Source organism: Pleurodeles waltl, chromosome 2_1 (assembly GCF_031143425.1).
Source record: "Pleurodeles waltl isolate 20211129_DDA chromosome 2_1, aPleWal1.hap1.20221129, whole genome shotgun sequence".
In the NCBI taxonomy this organism is placed as follows: domain Eukaryota; kingdom Metazoa; phylum Chordata; class Amphibia; order Caudata; family Salamandridae; genus Pleurodeles; species Pleurodeles waltl.
In genome coordinates this window covers 860,788,813-860,806,078 of record NC_090438.1, presented here as the reverse complement: position 1 = coordinate 860,806,078, position 17,266 = coordinate 860,788,813, and the positions used below count along the sequence as shown (strand labels likewise).

Genomic DNA, 17,266 nt, shown 5'->3' with positions numbered 1-17,266 from the left:
CTCTCAAGTTCATAAGCCTGTGATTTGTGTACCCTAATCTAAATAATTCAAGAACAGCACTAATAACAACAGCAATGTGGAAGTAGAACCTTCATGAGCTCAGAAAGTAGGAGTAGTATTTATAAGTCTAATGAAAGTAGCAGAGTCTAAAAACTTGTCCCAGATTTCAGAGACTGCTCCAGCACAAGTGACAGGAACAGTGGGACCAGTGCAGACCGATAATGGACAAATACAAGGGGTAGTGCAGAGTATTCCTAAAGCAGTGACTACTTCAGTAGTCCAAGCGCAAATGCATCCACCATTGATACAGAGAATTTATCCAGATGTACCAGTTCTTGAGAGAACTTCGAACTTAGTGGTACCATTGGAGCAAGTGATTCCGAGGCCATTGCCAGTTCAGACTGAGCCGACTCCAATGTTTTTGCCTCAGGTACAGACACACAGTTTGCCAAAGTTTACACCAATGTCAGGGACACAGTAAGATGTGATACCAGTGATGAATCAAAACATGGGAATAATCCTTCCACAAAATGCGAGTGACAGAGCAGCAGCAGATGCAATATAGCTGCTGATTACTGTTGGTCCAGCGGTACCATTGTTTATGCAAAAGAAAACAATTGCAGGAGATCAGGGTGAAATGTCGCACAGCCTCGTGAGGAGGGGAGTGAATGATCATGTGAATGTGATATTGTCTATGGGTCAGACCTTTGATGGTTCTAGACAGATAATGGATCTTAGTCCACTTGTTGCGCTTCCAGATGCAGTAAATGGCCAGAATGTAAGTCAGAGCCTGAAGCTTTTGACACCGCAAACTCCAGGTGCAGTGGTACAACAGGTGCCAATGCCGAATGCGAGTAATATTTCATTACAGGGATTGACAGCACAGCAATTGAATGAGTGGTTGGATAGTTTGAATACTCCTCAAAACACTTCCAAGGGTGAAGAGCAGATAAAACATGTAAGGCTGGCTGCAGAAATAACCAAGCTAGTTGAAGGAACAATGGGAGTGAATAGGTTAGAATCCTATACAGAAGAAGAGCTGAGGCACTAGTGTCCGAGAATTACGAGAAAAGTAGGTAAGATACATCAGGAATTGGCAGACCTGGCAGATAAGCATGACACAGAAATTGAGAAAACAAATCATTTAAAACGAAGCAACAGGTTAGACTTCGAGGGAAGCCGGATGGGCAATGAAGAAGGATAAACGGAAACAATATTCACAAGAAGGGTCTGAAAGTGCTCAGAGGGAAAAGGATCCAGTAAAATTTTTACAGATGACGGAAATTCCAGGAGGGCAGTTTGTTCGTGTTCCATGGCACAGGAGTGATATTCTGTCATTCACAAATGACTATCCAAAACTGAGAGAGAAACCGGTTGAGTGGTAACAGCAGACAGATAGATTTGTGAAGCTTTCTAAATGTTTGTGGGAAGACCTGAAGACCTTGTTGGAAATAGTGGTTCCAGCAGATTTGTGGGTTGAGTGCAAAAGAGCAGTGAATTGGCCAACGAGTGAACCGGAAAGAGATAGAGCTACAGGTGCACCATCACCTGAAGTGATGAAACATTACTATAAGGTGATTGAGTTTCTGAAGATGAGAATCTCACCTAAAAAAAGTTCCCTGGCAGAAGATTGACAGGACAGTGCAGGAGGCGAACGAGTTAATACATACCTATTATGAGAGACTGTTTAAAGCGTTTAAAGAGTACAGTGGTAAAGAAGCAATTGAGCTGGAAGACATGTTGCACTTTATGTTTAGGTTCGTCTAAGAATTGAGACCTGAAATAGGGCAGATGATTAAGAGTCATTTGATTTGCTGGCAAGCAAAGCCGATTGATGAGGTACTGCAGTATGCAAAATACTGTAGTGATGAGATTGAGTTAAAGCAGAAAAAGCTGAAGGAGAAAGCGATGGTGATGCAAATTACGGCAGCTCAGTCAGGAGTACAGGGAGCTTTAGTGCAACAGATACCACAGCAGCAGGGAACTGTCATGTTCCAACCTCAGATGAGAGGTAGGGGACGTGGAGTCAATATGAATTGCGGTCCGGATTTGAGTACTGTAGTGGTTCAGAATGATGTGCAAGTGATGAAAAAGATGTTACCGTGTCATCTGTGCGGGAATGAGGGACACTGGAAACAGGAGTGTCCATTGATGGTGCAGGATGGTGTTGTTCAGCAAGGTGGTGATGTTAATACATTTCAAACTATGAAAGTCCCTAGAATGAGAGGACTAAATCAGAATGTGCAGAACCAAGTGCAGAATTTTCATCTCCTGCAGCAGGTTCAAATGCTGCGTGCTCGAGTGCCACAATTGCAAACAATGCAGCAGCAAGTTCCTATTGTACCTAGACAGCAAATGCAGATACCTCAAGCCCCGATGGAGCAGCAACAGATGATGCTTAATCCGCAGGTCGCAGGTCAGAGACAAGACAAAAGTAATGACACCGTGCACCAATTCCCATTAGATAGTGAGAATGAAATAAACGATTAATGGATGAGTATTAGTTCGGATGAAGAGCCATGTATGCTTGCAGAGTCCTTTGAAGTAGATCAGAGAGGACCTTTTATGAAGGGAAAGGTGATGGGTCACAGAGTTTTATTCTTAGTGGACACAGTTGCTACACGCTCTACAGTCAGAAGTGCAGAAGTTCCGAACTTGCCTCTTTCAGGCAGAACAGTTCAAGTTTTGGGAGTAGCAAACAGACAGTAGACAAATCAGATCACAGATCCACTACAGGTTGAGATTGGCAACTTCCAGGGACTGCATAAGTCTGTAGTCTGTGACTCAAGGCCAGTATCCCTACTGGGGAGGGACTTAATGTGTAAGACTAAATGTTCAATTAGTTGTTCGACTGCTGAAATAGAGGTTCAGACAAATAGCGATGATGAGGCACCTGAAACTGAGACTGAAAGTGTTAACGAAGAGTACCCATTGATTGAGTTTTTCCCGATGTTTGCTGTAAAAGAATTAAATGCAGACTGGCAGGGAAGAGTAGAGGAAAATGTGTGGGACTTGACAGGTAAAAAAGTGGGCTTGATCAAGGAAGAGGAACCGATTAAGATTACTTTGAAGCTGAATGTAGTGTTTCTGCAGCTTCCTCAGTATAACATGGCACAAAATGTTCTGATGAAAGTGGCACAGATAATTGGGGATTTTCTGAAACAAGGAGTTTTAAAAGAAGTGTTGAGCAGTCCATTTAATTCACCGATAATTGGCTTGAAGAAGCTGTGTAGGAAAGTATGCATTGTGCAGTACTTGCGAAAGGTGAATGACTTGGTGGTCAAGTGTTGTCCTGTAGTGCTGCACCCAGCAGTGAGACTGTTTCAGATTCCTTGCGATGCTGAGTGGTTCACAGTGGTTGATTTGTCACAAGCTTTCTTTTCTGTGCCTCTTCATGAGGATAGTCAGTTTCTTCTTAGTTTCAAATTCCTAGACAGAGTCTACAGTTGGTGCAGACTTCCACAAGGGTATACGGAGTAACCGTCTCTGTTCAATTATATCCTGAAAAAGAATTTGGAGTCATTGGAACTACCATAACAATCAACTCTAGTGCAGTACATTGATGATATGCTACTTGCGTCCAGGACAAGGGACGAGTATACGTATGACTCGATTGCCCTGTTAAATCATTTGGGAAACTTTGGACATAAGGTGTCACCTTTGAAATTGCAGTACTGTCAGAAGTCAGTGAAATACTTGGGACACCAGATTGAGAAAGGCTCAAGGAGAATCTCCAGAGAGAGAATTACAATAATACTGCAGAGAAGTCCTCTGACTTCACAGAGAGATGTCAGGATGTTTCTGGGAATGGTAGGTAATTGTTGACAGTGGATTCCAAATTTTGCTGAGATTGACAAACCATTGCAGCAGCTGACACACAAGGATTTTACAGATCCCATAACTTTAGATGAAGATCAGATGAAAGAGTTTACTGAGTTGAGAGAGAGTTTGTGCAGAGCTCCAGCATTGGGAATGCCTGATTACACGAAGCCATTCACATTGTTTTGTCATGAACATGATGCTTGTTCTTTGTCTATCTTGACACAGGTCCATGGAGGTGCTTATTGCCCAGTAGCCTATTTTTCAGCTACCTTAGACCCAGTTGCAGCAGCTTTACCAGGTTGTTTGCGTGTGGTTGCCGTAGTTGGTCAAAGCCTTTCACAATGTGAGGGAATAGTTATGGGATACCCTTTGATGGTAATGGTTCCTCATTCTGTTGAGATTTTACTTACAAGGACGAAAACAAAGTACTTGACTGGTGCAAGATTGACAAGGTATGAGAAAAGCATACTAGGTGCTCCAAATGTAACATTGAAAAGATGTACAGTGTTGAACCCGGCAACATTACTTCCAAGTTATACTGTTGAAATTGAAAAGGAGGAAGACATTGAGCATGATTGTCTTGAGGTAACTGAACTGTGTCCAAAACCACGGCCTGATATCAGAGATACTTGATTGGAAGAAAATGATCAAATTATCTTTGTTGATGGCTCATGTCTCAGAGATGGTATGGGGACACTGAGAGCAGGATATGCTGTATGCACAATCACAGGTACATTAGAAGCTTCCTGGCTTCAAGATGTATATTCTGCACAAGTAGCAGAATTGGTGGCTCTTGATAGAGCATGCCATGTTTCTGCAAGGCTGAGAGTCACAATCTATACTGACAACCAATATGGTTTTGGAATTGTTCACTATTTTTGTCAGCTGTGGCCGCAAAGAGGTTTCCTGACCTCTACTGGTACACCAGTAAGAAATGGTGACAAGATAAAGGAGTTGTTGTATGCATACAGTCACCTGAAGAAATTGCCGTGGTAAAATGCAGTGCACATCAAAAGGCACAGGATTACATCTCACTGGGAAATGGATATGCAGATCAAGTCGCAAGGTTTTACGCAGTGAATTGTATATAGTTCAAAGACAAGTGGGAACTGATGTCAGAAGAAGACAGTACATGTACAAGTTTTGCATTAAAAGTGATCAATACTCTGGAAGAGTTGAAAACATTGCAAAGTAATGTTGACAAGGAAGAAAAACATCTTTGGGTTAAATTGAAATGTGTTCAACAATCTTATGAAATCTGGGTTTCTGAGGAGGGTCAGATGGTCCTGCCAAATAGTTTATTGTCCCAAATGGCCAGGTATTATCATTTCCAGGCCCATATTGGGAGAGATGCCATGGTTAGATTGTTCAAATTGACTGGTTTAACCCTAAGTTCAGACAGGCAGCAGAGGCAATATGTCATCAATGTATAATTTGCCAGCAACTAAACGTGGGAAAAGGGACAGTGGTGAATTTGAGCCACATTGGAAGAGCAGGAGGTCCATTCAGCAGAATGCAATTGGATTTCATTGAGATGCCTGCGTGTGGAGGTTTAAAATACGTGTTGGTGATTGTGTGTGTTTTTAGTCACTGGATTGAAGCATACCTTACATGAAGGAATGAATCAGATAGGGGAACTCACTTCAATAACGAGGTGATTAAACTCTTATGTGCAGCACTAAACATCAAGCAGAAGTTGCACTTTAGTTGCCTCCCTGAAGCATCAGGACTGGTAGAACAGATGAATGGTACCTTGAAATCAAGAATTGCAAAGATGTGTGCAGCTACGAATCTGAAATGGCCAGATGCATTGCCCTTGGTGTTGATGTCACTGAGAAACACACCTGACAGGAAGACAGGGCTGTCACCCTATGAAATCCTCATGGGCAGAGCAATGAGATTTCCAGCAGTACCAGCCAATACACTTGGAAATATTATAGATGATATGGTGTTGAACTACTGCAAGGGTCTGGCTGATGTGGTTTGCTCCTTCTCTCAGCAGGTGCAAGCCACCACCCTGCCACCCATCCACGATCCATGGCACAACCTGAGAGCCGGTGACTGGGTTGTTGTCAGAAAGCATGTTCGCAAGACCTGTTTGGAACCGCATTGGAAGGGTCCCTATCAGGTGGTGTCAACAACTACGACAGCTGTGAAGTGTGCCGGACTTCCAAACTGGATACATGGGAGCCATACAAAGAGAGTGGTATGTTTGCCAGATCATGAAGAAGCGTTGTTGAAAGCACCAACAACAGTGAAACAGGTCACCACACCTGAACCAGAAAAAGAGCTAATAGAGCCTGAAGTCGAACCAGAGCTCTTGGAAGATGGTTCCATTACCCCTGTAAGAGACGAAAGTGAAGAATTACAGGAGGGTGCACAAGAACCAATCTCGACAGATACAGCAGGAGAGCCTTGCTTAGCAGAGGTTCTCCCAGAATCAGACGGTGCTGAAAAGCAGACAGAGCAAGCGCCAGACTAAGAGGTTGAAATAATTCAGACAGATCAAAGTCAAAGTGATCCGACTCCTTCTGAGCCCGTTGCAGGTCCATCAAGAGAAAACACCATAAAAAAGAGAAGGCGAAAAGTCCAATCCTGAGAAGAATATTAACAGAAGGAACAAGAAAAGGAGCTAATTGGCCTGAATCACAGATAGGGAAGAAAAAGGAACTAGTCATAAATAAAACAATAGAGGAAGAAGTGGATACTACGAGAAAAGAAGAATTGGGTGAAGGAGAACTAAGTGGTGATCGAAGGTTGAAAAGAAAGAGAATAGCAAGTCGACGTTACGCAGGTCCTGAATGGGCATATGCAACTACCAATGAATGGCAACACGAGTTTATGTCCTTTTGTTTTGATAGAGAAGTCAGGAGTCAGTACTTTCATGTAACCTGAAGGTGATCAAGGAAGCTGAATTGTTGAGCTAATCTGAAAAATCCTAAAAGAGACTGTTTGAAAATAATACTTGGAAGAGACACTGATAACCTGATTTGACTTAAAACCGGATGTGACAAGCTGCTAATCGATTTTGACCAAGGAAAAGGGTTGCTGGTTGTGAAACTGAACTGTGAGGGAAGCATTTTTGATTTTCAATTTTTACTGCACTTTATATAAGAGCTACTTCTGCTTTCTGATTCTTTACAGATCATGGCTGAGCTAAATAATCAAGATAGAATTGCTAGGTGCTCTTGATACATGAGTGTGGGATTGGCAGTTATGTGTGGAATCTTGTTTATAATAATGATTGTGGGAATGTCTGTTCATGATATGAGAAGAGCTACTTTTACTTCTGCTCCTGAAACTACTACACTAACAGCTTTAGAGAGGTTCAAGCTAGATGAGAAATATTTGCATGATTACACTAATACACAAGGAGACCTTTCTTCTAACGTTTTCTATCGCTTGTTAAGTGAGTATATTGAGACAATAGATGCAAGAAATTGTCCTGTGTGTACGCAAATTCCTTTGCCAGTAGAAGAAGAGGTTACATACCATAGTCTTCCGCTAACATATGGAATAAGCTGTAGTCTCCTACTAACAAGGTTCTATAACCAATAATATATACAGTATTTTTATTCCACTCATGACGTTGTGTTTTCGTTTGTTGCTATCATTAGATATCTGAGTAAAGTAGCTAGAGAGCATGATATAGTATTAGTTAGAGGATTCTTTGAGCCAACATTAACATTTGGAACCGCATACACACACAAAAATAACCTCACATGTTTGCTTACACCTTTAGGAAAGAGCTTTATAGGGCATACTGATGATAGGAGAAAAGCATTAAAAGAAAAATTAGAAAAAGGTTTAGAGAAAAGAACTTATAAAATGATTATGCTTACACTGCAATTAAAACGTAAGGGAAAATAGCATTAGATGCATTACATGTAGGGAAGCTTTGTATATATAGACCAAAATCACACAGACACTCTATCTGTGGGAACGAGTGAATGTAGGTATGTGTTTTTGTTTCTGAGTAAGTGGACGTTTATGCAGAATGGTCAGTACCCTGCTATTCCTGGGATCTATGATATTTGAGGACTTACTACTTATTACCATCTTCCAAGAGGATGGTATGGGACATGTTATTTGGGGATAGCTTTCCCTACCATTTACCAGATAGATGACTTAAAGAAGTTTCCAAAATTGATTGAATTACATCATAAGTGACAGAGGAGGGAAACCTCTTCTGCAATTGTGGGAGATATCTTTGGTGCAGTGATTCCTTCAGTGAGAGTTATTCTGAATTCGATCAAGATACAAAAGTTGTCTACTATTGTTGATAACATGCTGATGAATGTTGCAGGGGCAATACTCCTGATAGATACTGAAGTAGCCGCGGATAGAGCTATGATGCTTCAAAATAGGCTTGCTTTAGACATTCTTTTATCAAAAGATGGCGGAGTCTGTAAGATGATTAATGCTAGGCATTGTTGCTCATTCATTCCAAATAATGATAAGGAGATAAGAGACTTGCCCACTAATCTGACTAACTCAAGTAAGGATTTAAAAGAATTGAAAGAACCAGGTGTTTGGGAAATAGTTGGAAAAGGATTTGCTTCAGTGGGAAATTGGCTTAGTCAAATTTGGAATGGGGTATTATTAAAAATCGTACAAGGAATATTAGTTGTGATCACTTGCATATTAGGATTATGGGGTTCATGTAAACTATGTCAAAAGATAAAACTGAAAAGATCTAAAAATAATCAGAGGAGGGAAAAATGAAACAAGTAAATAATTTATAGGGAAGATTTGAAAAGGAGACAAAATACAGCTGAAACAGAACTGTGAAATTATGGGGAAAGAAAGGTGTGATGACATATTTAGTCATCAGAGGAGGGACTGCTGATGCAGATATGCTAATTAGAAATTATTAATAAATGCTTACATGTTATGATATACAAAAGTTCATAGAAATATTAATCGTAGAGAAAAATGTATGTGCATGTTTTCAAAATGTGCGCACGGGCATGTCAGCCACTTATACGAACTTGTACTAAAAGAACTAAAAATGTGTGAAATAATGAAAATGTATAATAATAATGTAGTAATATGTCATATTGAAATGTATAACCTATGTTTTGCATTATATTGTAGAATTAACTTAGCCGAAGTTGTGGCTTAGTTTTACCAGGCCTCATGCAGAAGCTGAATTATTAGAGCATGCTGAAGAGAAGTTGTGAGAGTAGACAGACCTTGAACCACCCACTGTTAAAGTTTGCTTAGCTGGAATTTTCTGCAATGTACCGATGGACAGGAGATGATGGAATCAAATTGAAACAATTATGTGAAGAGTAGACGAGATGTACTTTCACAGGACTTCAACAATAGAAGCACTGACTGGAGAAGAAGATGCAACATTTTTGATGCCTGATGAGCCGGATGATGAGGGCATCGTACAGCAAACCAATCAACTATTTGGGCATGGAGAAATATTAGAACTCATGGATTTGTAACATTAATATTATAGGCTAGAGTCATATCTGCTGATTGACTGACCAATTAGGAATTAGGGGGATGGACTGAAAAACTCTAGTAAAAAGTCATGACAAGGGGCTAAAACTTCAGATGCAAGGGCAGATGCGAGGGGAGAATTGATGACATCAAGAGATGCAGTTTGAGTTGCTGGGCTCATGCTCTTAGAGCCTGATGCACTGCTGATCATTTGATGACCTGAGAATGAAGACTGACTTTGTTGCTGATCCATTCAGTGGCTAGGTAGCTATGACAATGTGACTGATTAACTTTTATGCCCTTCTTTATAGGTACCAACTGTGCTGTTTTATAGTTTTTCTCTTAGCTAGATGTTTTCCAAATTCACATTTTCTAAATTGCTAAATGGTAACCTGGGTTAAGTAAGGGTCCTTTGGGTGACATTGACAGTGACAAATGACTGACGGACCGATTGCTGAACTCTGCTATTAATGCTGTTATATTCATCATTGTTGGGTTATGCTGAAGCATTCACGCAGATGTTTTCTCAAGTTCTGATGAGACTGTGTTATTGGTGGTCATTAATGAACTAATTCTGAGTTGATTGAATAAAGTTTGATCTAACTGGATGACTTAGTATTGTAACTAATAGGGAAATAAAATTGTTAAAACGTATAATTGAGTTGTGGTTATTCATGAAATGTTGGTTTATTGCTTAATGATTCCCTTATTGGTATTTGATTGAATACATTGATAATTGATGTTCATCGATTTCTACATATCTAAGATACTCCATGCGATCCAAAAGGTTCCTCGGCCTTTACGCGTCCCCTTTAAGTTTACTTACTAAGGAACAGGCGCGCTTGCACTTACAAACTGGATACCCAAATAAAATCAAAAACAAAACAATGGCTTCAGAATATAGATTTATTTTTTAACCTTAACAACTCCAAATAGTCCGGGTGCTGTTTGGCGTGCGGTTCATCACCCCAAAATTAATCCTAGTAGAAATTGAAGGTATCAAACGAAACATATCGTTAAACTTTCACTTATAAATGGCTAAATAACAACCTAACCAATGGAGCACTGGATAAAAAAGCTTCATTGACAAAGTCACTCTAGCTCACCCAAGTTTGAAAGGAAAAGCAACGCGTCCAGAATTTATGGAAATGTAATCGGTGTTAAAAGGCTAGAATGACAATCACTTAAAGCTGCTCCGACATGCTGGCGCATGCAGGGGCATCCACGCTGCAAGAGGCTGGAAGAAGGAATATAGTGAAGTTATTGGGAATCCCCGAGAAAGGAATCTTCTATCAGATCATATGGCTTTGATGAATTACAAGAACAGGACTATTCAGTGTAATCTTTAATATTTTTAGTTCCCAGGAACGTCAGATTTTGGGGTCTTTGGTTAAGAGCAACTGTATTTTATTACTCATTTTCTGCTAATGTAACCCACATGATGCCACATAATATTAACTTATAAGTTAAACTTTTTCACTTGGGGTCACACAAGGACAATTAAAATATGTGTTTCCTCGAGGTCAAAAATCTTTAAACTGACACTTGATAGAGACAGAGTTCACAGAGGTGGAAGGAGAGATAGGCACAAGAAAAGGAGAAAGACTGAGATAGACAGGAGAGAGATATAGACTGAAAGATCACCTTCCCAGGGGTCTGTTAGAGGGTCGGACCCTCAAGCAATTCCAAGTTTACCCAAGTCTTAAAACATCTCTAGAAGTACTCATTAAAAGTGGAAAACATACTTAAAAGGTTGATTACTAAAGCGCTTATTTGCGAACTAAAAGTAAAAAGGGAAAATAAAAAATAAAAATGCAATCATCTGTCATTAAAGATGTGTTTCTGATTAAATGATGGCCCTGACAAGTACCACACATCAGGAGTTGGACTAACGCATTTTAGTTTTTGTGTACGCATCTCTGCACTAAAATGCATTAGTCACACAAAAATAGTGCCCCAGTGACTACTTGAAGGCGTGCTTGAACAAGGGAAGGCTGCAATGCATTTATGCAGTGAATGTGCTGATGTCAAGCGTCACGCTCTGTTCCCTCAACACAGGGTCCACATCTATCTTTATTTGTTAAAAAGAACATACATTTCACCACGTTGTGGGCCAGGGTACAACATACTGACATGGGGCAGTTAAATGAAGTAATATGACACCACCCAGAATGTGAAAGTTCCATGTGGTCCCTCAGACACATATATTCCGGACTGCCGGCAGAGACAGTGCTTTGGTCCCTCACATGGATACGGTGTCTTTCCGATTATATTCTCCCTGTTATAGCAAGAAGCATGCCCCACTGTGACAACGCTGCAGAATTGGCATAAAGCAGACACTGAGGCAGTGGCAGCCATTTTTGGTTTTCTTGCAGTACGCATCCTGCTGTCTCATCCAAGCACGACCCTCCAAGGAGGAGAGTAGCACTCACTAACACTAAGCACACCTGACTGTGGTCTGTTATTCCTTGGTCACTTCCAACTGATCATTTTTCCCCAGCTGCCCACAGCTTCTGTCTCCCACAGCAGCAAAGATGATGAACTGTGCTGGACACTTAATTCTTCTGGACTGAAACAGGGGCCACAGTAAAAGGGAGCACTGTTCGGCCTGAAGCCAGGCCCAAGATCTCTCAGTATTCAATACTGCAACACAGCAGAGCAACACCTGATTACCCCCAGCCCTGCTTGGCCACATGAGAACACCCTGGTTCTGCCTGGCAGTGTCACTGAGGCAACACTTGTGACTCTCGGCACAGGTGAGTTAAACAGGGCTGTGAATGCTTTTAAAGTAAGAGTGGACTAGGCCAGTAGTGCCACCGCCTTTCCCGAGAATAACACAGAATCTGTTCATGAGTCATCAAAGGCCTGAAAATTATAGATGAGACTTTTATATAAAATAGTATCTGTTCGTTATTAAAACAGATTTTCTGCCTTTGTTTACTTTATCAGTCAGTGGTCATTAACACTGTTCTAGAACACATTTTAAAGTTATTACTTCTTCTGGGTGTTGTTTTAAGTATATATTGATAAGAAGAAAACATACCAGCTGAAGGTGATTTTCTTAATTTTGTATATTAAAATACTTACTGGTCAGGCTTGTGAAAAATTGTCCTGGTGGCAAACCTAATTAAGGCTGGTTCTGGTCGATATACAAGAGGATAGCATGGTATGAACTGGAGAACTGGATGGCTACTTATGACGTTTGAATGCACTGGGCAGGGCTAGCTGGTTCAGATTGGCAATGGGGCTACTAGGGTGAAAGGGCTGGGTCAGGCTGGTTTTGGTGGGTGTTTATGGGTCTACAATGAACTAGTCTGGGTCACACAGATTCTGGTTGATGCAATGAGGCTACAAAAGCTTTGAGCTGACTGGGATGGCTATGATGAAAATAGAAGTAAATAGAGATAGGATAGACAGGGTTAGATCATGCAACTTCTAATGGATGTTAATGAGGTTAGAATGGACTATATAGTCAGGCTAGTGCTTGTCATTGCTTGTAAAGTGACCATTTATGATATTTAGCTCTTTATACTGGACTTTATTGCTTCGTTTTGCAGGTGAGAACGTGTTGCTCAAAGTATCACACATTAGGTAGCAGAATGTCACAGAAACTATAGAAATGCCACACATAAGCGATCTGAAATCTTGGCAGCTATGTGAAGAACATCTATGACACAATATCTTGTGACTAATTATAGGCGAATCAATTGATCCAATCAGTCACTTCTTTCAGTACTCTTGAAGGACAGTTAAATTACAAACAAAATCCACTTAATTTCTTTGTCTAAAAGTAGAAACTTAATGTAATTTCTCCAAATGTTCACAATTAAACCGATTTAGGCATTGGCCACTTTAGAGGGCATGGGAGTCTAGGCACTATTGCCGTTTGCATTTGTGAAGAAGGTTGAACAATCTATCACTTAACAGATTACGTGGACAGAGAACAATTTAAATCAATATTTTTGAACTTCAGTTTGATTAATGAAGTTGTCAGTTTCATCTTAAACAATTTTAGTCATTATGTTTCGGTAGTCAGGGCACAATAAGTAAAACTATAGACCAACTAAATATGTGCATTTTGTTTCATTTTGCAGAAACAATTCTTCACCTCAAATTATACGATCAGGCATGGCAGACCATTTGTTTCAGGTACCTCACCGACAAAAGTTTGTTCTGTTTTGCCAACATCCGATCATTACAATCTGAGATCAATGAATAATTGCCTCACGCTTTCTATCTCCATATATCCCTGCCATTTGTTCTCATAAGAGCAAAGTTGCATTTCTACTGTAAACAGATGTGAAAAAAAGAATTTGCTGCAGCCTTAGTAGTGTTTTTTATGTCAATGGCAATGTGTTATGTAACAACACTAGTGACATCATTGAAATTAGTATTTCCCTTCTCATCTGTTTAATGACTAGAAATGTTTAACACTACTAGACACACTAGGGGGCATATTTAAGAAAGGTGGTGCTGCACACAGTGCAACGCCACTTGTCTTGCGCCCCTTAGTGCCCCCCTTAGTGCCCCCTAACACATGTGTGTGCTGTATTTAAAATATGGTGCACCATGGCAGTAGTTAGGGGAGTAGCATCAGAATCTTTCACGCTAGGCCAGAGCTTTCCTGCAAAACTCTTTGAGGCCCATTGTAATCAATGGTGTGCCTCCTTTTAACGTCTGCTCTGAGTAGGCGTTAATAGTGTCGAAAAAATGACACAAAAAATCTCTTAGGTTTCTCCATGCCATTTTTTGCCCCCCCTAACTGGGGAAGGCTGCCTTTGCAAACATTATGCCTGGCACAGGAATAACGTAGCCCAAAGGGTTACAAAGTAGCGCAATGCATGCATTGCACCACACCACTTTGTAAATATGACGTGGGGAATTTGGCCTCATTAGGCCACATGAGCCTAAACAAAATAACACTAATGTGGCACAAGGAGGCACTAGGGGCTCTTAAATATTACCCTAACTGTATATACATACTAAAAATAATACTTTCTGCAAACTGAATTGAAAATTTTTAATTTGAACGTTTGGGCTATTTCCGTTGTCTCTCAGGTGATGAACCATACCCCACAGAGCACCTGTTTTGTTTTTTGTGCAGAGGTTAGGTGCACCTAGCAGACTTTGCTTTTTTCCAAAGTCTTGGGAGGCTAGGGATACACTCAGAACAAATAAATGGCTTCCGTGACGGTACTAGACCCAGAAAGCTGTTGGCAATCAGCCACTTTTGCTGTATCAGCATCCTGAAATATCAGGAGTTTCCTGGATCCCAATGTGATGAGGGACCAGCAGACCTCCTTATCATCTTGAGAGATTAAGGGGCTGATTTAAAGTTTGGAGGACAGATTATTCCATCGTAAAAATGACAGAGACCCAGTCTGCTGACTTAAAAAAAACATTATATCCAGTGGTACTTGGAACACAAAGGACAATATATCCATCACTTTTGTGACAGTGTAACCTGTCTACCAAACTGTAAACAGACCTTAAGTCAGCAATCAGTCTTTCTAGCTTTCTAATGTCATTCTGAGTTTCATAAACTCTGATGTAGTTGAATTCAGTTGAGTCATTCAAGGGTATTGCAGGACACAACTGCTATGATCCCTAGCAGGCAAGTACACAGGAGGAAGGAGGGATGCATAAATGGGGAATGCACAAATAGGAAGCTAAGAACAGGTGGGGCTCAAGTCAAAGGCTTTGGCCAGGTCACCAAGCAATAATGAAGAAAAAATAAAATTATGCTTGCCTGAATGATTTGCATTTTCTGTATGCAGGGCCAACCTATGAAGCAGTTTAACAGATCTCTTCAATTTAGGCATGCCAGGAATGTAACATTGGACTGCCAATTTATTTTTAACATCCCTCCACAATCACCTTATCTGTGACATATAAGGGTGCTGCAAAGGCATTTGGCATTAGGAGTCCATGTATTTCTGGGCTGTTGGACCTTTAGAGGCTGTTTAATTTCTCAAGTTCAGTTAACTTTATTTTATAACTTGTAAATGTGTTTTCCTGCCTTATAGCTATTTTCTTCACACCCTAAGTGTTTAAATGTAGAGGGCAATTTTCATATATGATTTGGGCAGTGTCTGTGAACATGGTCATCACTTGAATTCCAATCCCACTCAGAGATGCACAGCTGGTTTAATAACCTTCAATGATGTCACTCAAACAATTAGCTTCTTCATCAGGTTGAAGCTCCACAATGACAATCAGATAAGAGCTTATTCCACTTCAATCAAAAAGTAGAATTTACTCTGATGAGTGGATAGGTGTTTCAAAGTATTTTTTTACATCCCGCATGGCAAGGGTTATGGTAAGTTTTTAGTTTATCTTCACTCTGCATGGAGGTCTGAACCAATGGGGCTTTCTTTTTACCAAGGGTTGTGTTTTGTTATTTACAGTTAGGGGCATACAGTCTTGTGGAAGTGTCTTGCTTCTGTTCTGTCAGAGAAGGCAGTCAATAACACAGTCTTTTTCACCTTGTATTTCATGACATGCCTTCAGCTGCCCCATCTGCTTCATCTTGGTGCAGCTTGATCAGACATAGCAGTTGACAGCTGTCAAAGCGGCAGATGTATCACTATGATGCAAGGTAGACTAGGAAGCCTTTTTCATGATGTGATTAGAAAACCAGCAAGGGCACATGGGGCAAAAAAATCTCAATGCACTTATTCCAAACAGATTGATGATCATTAAGACAAAATATTTTGAAGAAGTTCAAGAACTGTTTCCAAGGTTCTTGAACCTGCCACTAGAAGGACTTCTTTGTGTTTTAGCCAGTCACATCACAGGATTTGTTAATATTTTACTTCTTAAACCAGTTTGATAAACACTCTATCAACATTGTTTGTTACTGTGTGAATAAAAACAGCAACAAAAAACAAAAAAAAACTGTTGATTGTAGTTACAACTGAGACAAGGAACAAGAAGTCTGACCTGTGTCTGGGTCAACAGAAAAATATGGCTGTCCTTGAAGAATACTGTAGACAACCTTGGCACTGTTTCCATATGAAGAATCATCTGCATCAATAGCCGTTACCTGGATAACAGAGGTGCCTAAACAAAAGAGATAATGTAATACTTCAGATCGGTAAATATGAACAGATCAAAATAGAATGTCAGAAGAAAATAATTATATTTCAACAGTATGTACAAACGTTTGCCAACTCTCATTATGTAAATTACAGTACAAACTACCATTACATTTTGCACTGACTGCACAAATGAAGGCTCCCTGTAAAGTGTAATAGAATGTGATTCTCTTATGCTTAGAAGTGATTACACCAAGAATCAAATGCACTTCAGGTTTGTTCGTTGCTTGGGCCCATGTGTCCACAGACGTCTTAACAATATTCCTGTATGCCAGAAACTGTCCCTTGTCTATCTCATACGCCCCTCAGGCTTCTGGAAAGGTATACAGTCTGTGCACAGGTTTGTTTGTTGCTTGGGCCCATGTGTTCACAGAAGTCTTAAAAATATTCCTGTATGCCAGAAACAGGCCCTTGTCTATCTCATACGCCTCTCAGGCTTCTGGAAAGGCACACAGTCTGCTAGCATTGTATAACTTACCTGCTTTCATAGTTATGGTTCATGCACTACTTTCATAACAGATCTTTACAAACAGCCCTTCCAGCAACATTTGTCTGTCTGCAATACATATGGGAGTGCGCCCTACCATCTAGTCCCATATCAGATCTGTTAGTTGTAATCTCAGCTTTTCAAATATATTCTGCGGGCCTGGTATTGTACAAAGTGCAATATATTTTACTATATTTCCTTAGATACGTTTTTTCTAAAGCTTCTTTTTATGAACACCCAGACATTCCTGAAACGTATTTTTAAAGTAAATGAATGTACTTTAATGTGCACATATCATTTATCAATAAAACACTCGTCAGAAATCAAAATCAAAGAGTCAGTGATTAGTTCATCATTTTAAATCATAGGATACATGCTTCATTGGATATTTTATTTCAGTGTCACG

At 40.2% G+C, this 17,266-nt stretch overlaps 1 protein-coding gene across 1 annotated transcript in view; it reads right to left on the bottom strand.

The window, feature by feature from the left end:
• LOC138269465 (cadherin-9-like) overlaps positions 1-17,266 on the bottom strand; it is a 783,906-nt gene that overhangs the window by 151,064 nt on the left and 615,576 nt on the right. The window contains exon 4 of the mRNA XM_069218797.1: positions 16,219-16,338. Coding sequence (XP_069074898.1) covers positions 16,219-16,338 — 120 coding nt within the window. The remainder of the gene's footprint in view (positions 1-16,218; positions 16,339-17,266) is intronic.